At 35.4% G+C, this 6,463-nt stretch overlaps 1 protein-coding gene across 1 annotated transcript in view; it reads left to right on the forward strand.

Moving 5' to 3' along the window:
- The window catches only part of SDHC (succinate dehydrogenase complex subunit C), a 38,819-nt gene that overhangs the window by 13,154 nt on the left and 19,202 nt on the right, over positions 1 to 6,463 (forward strand). The window contains exon 2 of the mRNA XM_044671985.1: positions 530 to 586. Coding sequence (XP_044527920.1) covers positions 530 to 586 — 57 coding nt within the window. The remainder of the gene's footprint in view (positions 1 to 529; positions 587 to 6,463) is intronic.

Below are 6,463 nucleotides of genomic sequence, written 5' to 3' on the forward strand. Positions count from 1 at the left end.
GGCAAAGAAAATAGAAGTAGTAGTAGGATGAAAATGTTGGTGTCAGTTCATACTCCTGGTCCTTCCAGTGTTAAAAATATTTATTTTCCACTGTACTGCATTAAGTTCTGCATGCAGGAATCATTTAATAAATACTTATTGAAACTGATTAATCAGCTATTTCTTGCTATTTTGTGTATATGTACCACATATTATTGTTTTTTTCATTCAGCATACCTTTTCTACATCCCCTTATTTAATAACTGACTCAAAACATACCTCATTGATGAACTTTTTCATGATTAATGTCATGCAACCAGGCTTATTCCTTTATTTTCTATCTGAAGTATTCATTTATGCACATATAGATGTTTATAATTATGCACATATAGATGTTTATAATTATGCACATATAGATGTTTATAATTATTCTCAAATTATGTTTTATTAAAGCCTGAGTCTTTTTTTTTTTAATTTCTCCCCGTCGTCTAGTATGTTCTAGAAGTGCTCAGTAAATCCTTTTGACTGATTCCTTATTTTTATCTTGCAGATATGCTGGCCGTCATTGCCTCCGTGCCCACCTAAGCCCCAGACTCTGTATCAGAAAGTAAGTCTTTGGGTCTTTTGGATTTGTCGGCAAAGAAAGAATGGTTGGAAGTTATATAAATGATTATAGGAAGAGTTTTTAAATCATCACTGAATTTGGAAATTGGATCAAATGACATATATAAAACAAACCTTAAAATGCTATATAAATATTAGCTATTGGAAGGAATTGAAAAAGTCATTTAGTCAAACTCTTAATGGACAAGAATCCTTTTGACAATATATATATATATTCAACAAATAGTCATCTAGCTTTTTCTTGAAGACTTCCCCCATTGAGGGGAAACCTATGACTTTCTGAGGCTGTCCATACCACTTTGGGATAGCTCTGTTTATTAGGAAATTTTTTCTTATGTCATGCTTAAATAATATATTCTTCTGCAACTTTCTCCCATTACTCATTGTTCTCTCTTTAAGACCAAACAATTTGTGGTGACCCTAAGTCTAATCCCTATTTCCCATGACTGCCTTCCAAGTACTTGAAAGATGTCCATCATTGGAACTTCTATTCTCCAGGTTGAACATTTCTCGTTCCTTTAGCTCATCCTGCTGGCATTATCTTGAGGGCTTTTATCATCCTGGTTGCCCTTCAGGATGCTCTTTAGTCTTATTGTATTTCCTAAAATGTAGCACCAAGAACTGAAAGATGTTATATACATAGGTAGAGTACATTGAAGTATGTTATCTCCTTCATTGAATGCTAAGTCAGTGCAATTCAATTAATACTATTGAATCATTTATTTTGCATTTCACTGAGACCTTTTTCAATAAATTGTTTTCCCTTTACTTATGAAACTGATTTTTTTGAATCTAAGTGTAAAAGTTTACAATTATTCAAATCTAGGAAGCATCCATGATTTCCTTAGGTTAGAAATCTCAGATATGGTTGCAAATAAATCTTAGGGAAGTGCCTGAACTACATAGGTGTTAAGTGGCTTGTCACAGAAAGGATTTGAACAAAGTCATCCAAGCCATGCTGCCTGTACATGCTATTAAATGTCATCTTACTAAATTTGGCCCAGTGCTTTAACCTTTTTGAGATCCTTACATTGTCATCTAGTGTTTGCTATTCCTCCTACCACTGCCATCTGCAATTTTGATAAGCATACTATTAATGTCTTGAGGTTATTGATAAAATGTTAAATGTAGCACAGTTTCAAGATACATCATTTGGGCATTCCACTAGGGACTACCTTTTGAGTTGATATCAAACTATTAATGACTATTATCTGGCCCCAGACATTTCACCCAATTCTGAATTCACCCATTATTTTCTAAAGCCATGCTTCTCCATTTAGGCCACAAGAAGATCTTGAGAGACTTTGCCAAATGCTTTGCTAAAATCTGGGTAAACTAAATCTCTGATATTTTCCTGGCCTGCTAGCCTAGTAATGCTGTCAAAAAAGAAAAAGAGTCATACTGGCAATACTTGCTTATGAATGAAAAAACCACATTGGTTGCTTGTAATCACTGAATCCTTTTCCAGGAATTGAAGTTGAGCTTACATATAGGTTGTTTACTATCTTTCTTCCCTTTTTTAAAAATCATGATGATGCTTGAATTTTAAATCCTCTTATTTTCATTGATTTGAAAGATTATTGACAAATGGTGTGGCAGTCATATTTGCCAGTTATTTCAACAAAGTGGGGCGTTTTCTCTGACTGTCCCCCATACCTGGAACATTCCCTCTTTCACTGCAACTACTGACCTCCCTGGCTTCTTTTAGGACCCAACTAAAATCCTAACTTCTATAGGAAATCTTCCCCAACCCCTCTTAATTCTACTGCTTTTTTTCTTTTAATTATTTCCTATTTATCCTATATATAGTTTGCTTTGAATACACTGTATACATGTTTTCTCTTCCATTAAATTGTAAGCTCCTTGAAGGTGGGGACTGTTTTTTACTCCTTTTTCTACCCTAGCACTTAGCATAGTACCTGGTACATTGTAGGTGCTTAATAAGTTTTTTGTTTGTTTGTTTGATTGATGTAGTTCGTCTGGACCTAGTGATTTGAATTCATCAGAAGTAGCCAGGTATTCTCTTAGTATCTCAGTTTATCTTGGATTTTGACTTTTTCTAATGAGCAAAGTTAGAAATGTGTTTTTTAAGGGTGTTTCTTTGGTCTTTAATCAGTTTTCTTCCTCTTCATTCTTTCTACTGCATATAAATCATTGATTAACCTTTCTTAAACTTTGCTTGCTTAAGTTCTGGCATATTGTAACATAATAATGACATAGCTCTGTAAGGCTTTTTGCAGTTGAGATAGAGAGAGAGATTTGGAATTATTATAATTCCCATTTTATAAGTAAGGAAATGGAGACTCTACATGGTTAAATGTCTTACCTAAAAACTTACCTGGGAGTAGAAGGCAGATTTACTTGACTCCTAATCCAGTGCTCTTTTTTTATTAAGCATGCTTGCTCCCTATTCCAGTATGTCATTTTAGCCTTTTTTACTCCTTTTGTTGCTTTTTTAATGACTTTGGGTCTTTTTGTCCCCTATACCTGGACAGTTCTCAATGACCAAACCTTGGCCTTCCACACTCATTCCCTCAGAAAGAATATATTCATTTTCTTTCTCTTTTTTAAACAACATATTTTTACTGATATCTTTTGTTTGTATATTATTTATATTTTTCAGTGTACCTTCTCAGAAAGTTTCTTTTGAAGCAAAAAATAAATTTAAAAAAACAGCTTAAGAAAAATAGCCAACATATTGGAAAATGTTGACCATAGTGTTCCATATTCATAGTCCCCTATCTCTGATGTTATCTATAGTGTTTCATATCTATAGTTCCCATTCATTTTCTTAGCTTCAGCAAAGCTAGAGACCCCCAGATTGTCATTTCTGTCTCTGATCTTTCATCCTTTTTCATTCTCATAACTCCTGCTACTCAAAGCCATAATTAATTAGTTATTCTGGATCCTAATTCAAGAAGCTTAAAAGGTGCCCTCAATTTTTCTTAAGAGAAATTCCTTTGTAATTGGAGAGATCTTCACCTCAAGACGTAGAAACTATGGAAGGAGAGACTTTCAGGGCATTGCAAGGACTTCTTGAGGAATGGAACTGGGCAAATCTGGGCTGGAGAAGAGCTCACCTGGAGAACTGTTGCCTGATAGCTTTCTATTTTAATTAGTTCTTGCTAGCCAGGTGCTAAGACCTGACTACAGCTGCTGTGAGTGCTTTTTAAAGTTTGGCACCCTGGGGCATAGTCCTCAGCCTACCCTAGTTATGGCTCAGCTGCTATCTGTAGGATATTGTTATTTAAAGGTCTTAAATGCAACATGTCAAGAACTAAAGTCATTATTTCAGATAGCCCCCAAAACCAAAAAATACCTCTTCTAAACTATATTCTTTCTGTGGTGCTATTAATTTTACCATCATTTTCTTAGTAATTTGTAACATTTGTATTACCTTTGACTTGTTATCTTCAAATCACAGAATCTCAACCTCAGTTTCCTCATTTGTAAAGGCTGAATGATAATAGCTCCTGCTTTTTGTACTGCAGGATTGTTTTGAGGATTAAATGGGGCTAAGTGAATATGCTTTGAAAATTGTAAAGCACTGTATATATTCTATAACTATTTATCTTATATAAATAATCAACTGTTTTTTTTTCTGCCTATTATCTCTTCAGTTTCATTGTTCATTTCTTCTTCAACCACTTTTTGACCTCCATCCTCTCCCTGTTGTAATACATAGTACACATTGCTGCCAGATTAATCTTCTTAAAACATTGCTTTAATCACATTACTTCCCTGCTCTAAAGTCTACAATGATGCTGTATTTGGGCCAAATCCAGATTCCTTTGTATGACATTCAATTGGACTCATCTTATATAAGGTTATTTTCCACTACTTTCCATTCTGGTTTCTTCTAGCCAGGAAGATTTTTTGATCTTGTTGCTTCTTTCCTTCTCATCTGTAGTTATATGGTTTCCTTCATTTATAGGTTACTTTTTCCTCAGAAACTAATTATTTCTGTAATTTATTTTTAAGATCCAAGACTCAGGTTCAGTAATTCTTCTTTGACCAACCTTAATCCCTTGGAGAGGTAGATAGGATACTGGACTGGGAGTCAGAATGGCCAGGGTTTAGGTAGCACTTCCAACACTATGATAAGACCATGGACACGTCATTTAATGTCTCTTGGCCTATTTCCTCATTTGTTAAATCAGGATAATAATACTATCTACTTCATAGTGTTTTGGTGAGGACCAAATTAGATAATATATGTAATGTGCTTTGTAAACTTAAAGGAGTATATCAAAGTCAGTTACTATCACATGTTGATTGTTCACTTGTTTTGAATTTATAAATACATAACGATAGAGAGATAGCTAGAAGCAAAAAAGAAAGGCAGTCCCTGCCATTAAAGAGTTTACATTTTAATTGGCGGTGAGGTATGGTGGCAGGGAGATAACACATAAGAAAGAGTTGAGAAGTAGGGAGTGGGAAAGTGGAAAACTCTACAGAGTTTGAAATGTTATTTTTAAAAATGATGAAGGCCAATATTAAAAGGAAAAATAGTATTTTAACAAAAGCCATGCTGATAGAGATAAATTATTAGACCACGCGCCTGTGAGAATTCAAACTGCCACCTCAGCCATTTTACATTTTGTACCTTCATGCGCTCAGGTAGCAAAAAAGGCTGCCTCTCCTGACTCCAGGAGTCTTATCCCCTCTCTTACATCATCACGCTTCCTGTCTGCCTCCATTTTTACAAGAGGAATCATGGGAAATGTAGTTTTCCAAAGTCCCCTAAAATGTCCACAGGAAGTTTGTCATATATCTACATATCTTAACGCTCAAATGAGCCCCAAATAGCTCTTAAATAGAGTCCCAGAAATTCTAAATAACACAGGAGTAAGCATGGCTAGCTTGAATACTCAGATAGAGGTTCTGGGCTGGAACCCACCAATCAAAGGAGGGAGCCATAAGGGTGGAGATAACTCCTAGGGTAAGAAGACTAGTATATATGCACATGATTTCTGTGGTACTGTTACATAAGCAAGAACTTATGCCTTGGAACTGGATTTTGTTCATATATGTGTGCCTTTTCTCTCCACCTAGATTTCTGTAGTAGAAATTCTTAATATAGTACTAGACACGCAAGCAATTAGTACATTAAATTATTTAATTCACCTGTTGAACAGTTCTCAACCTAAACCCAATGAAAAAGAGAAATTGGGAAGATCTCCGGAATCATTAAGTTGCATCTGGTTCCTTATTTTTGAAACAAAAGTAAAAATATTTGGTAATGTGTGAGCACTAGGTCCAGCTGTTACTTGTCCTTTTTCAGTCAGAGTCCTAATGTTGTCATAATGTAGTAGACAAAATAGGGTAGTAGAAAGGAAATAGAAGACATATGTATATGGAAACATTGAGGAGCGTAGTGGTTAAACATGAAGGGAACAGAAAGGCAAGGGTAAAATTGGGACTGTAGCCTGATGACTAAGTACTATAGCATCTGGAAGAGGGCATTTCAATCTGTCAGACTCAGCACTCCACGGTTTAACTGAGTTGGATTGGGAGTTGTTGGGTGGGATCTCCCTGGTGAAGAAATGTGTGGTATAGTTGTTTTAGAAAAAATTGTTCCATCTCTGAATATAGACTGTAGGTGGGTGCTTGCCTCTGTGGACATCTGGAATAATTCACAACCAATTCCTAATTTCTCCGGTTATTTTTAGAGAATATTGATATCTCTCTCCCTCTTTACCCACCAAACCAACCAGTAGTTTGGTCAGTTCCCTGATAGCTGGCAGGGTCTTGAGGTTATCTTTTTTTTTTTTTTTTAACATTTATTAATATACATTTTTAACATGGTTACCTGATTCATGCTCCTCCTATCCCCTTCACACCCCCCCCCCCCCCGCAC

The sequence above is a fragment of the Gracilinanus agilis genome, chromosome 4, assembly GCF_016433145.1.
Source record: "Gracilinanus agilis isolate LMUSP501 chromosome 4, AgileGrace, whole genome shotgun sequence".
Classification (NCBI taxonomy): domain Eukaryota; kingdom Metazoa; phylum Chordata; class Mammalia; order Didelphimorphia; family Didelphidae; genus Gracilinanus; species Gracilinanus agilis.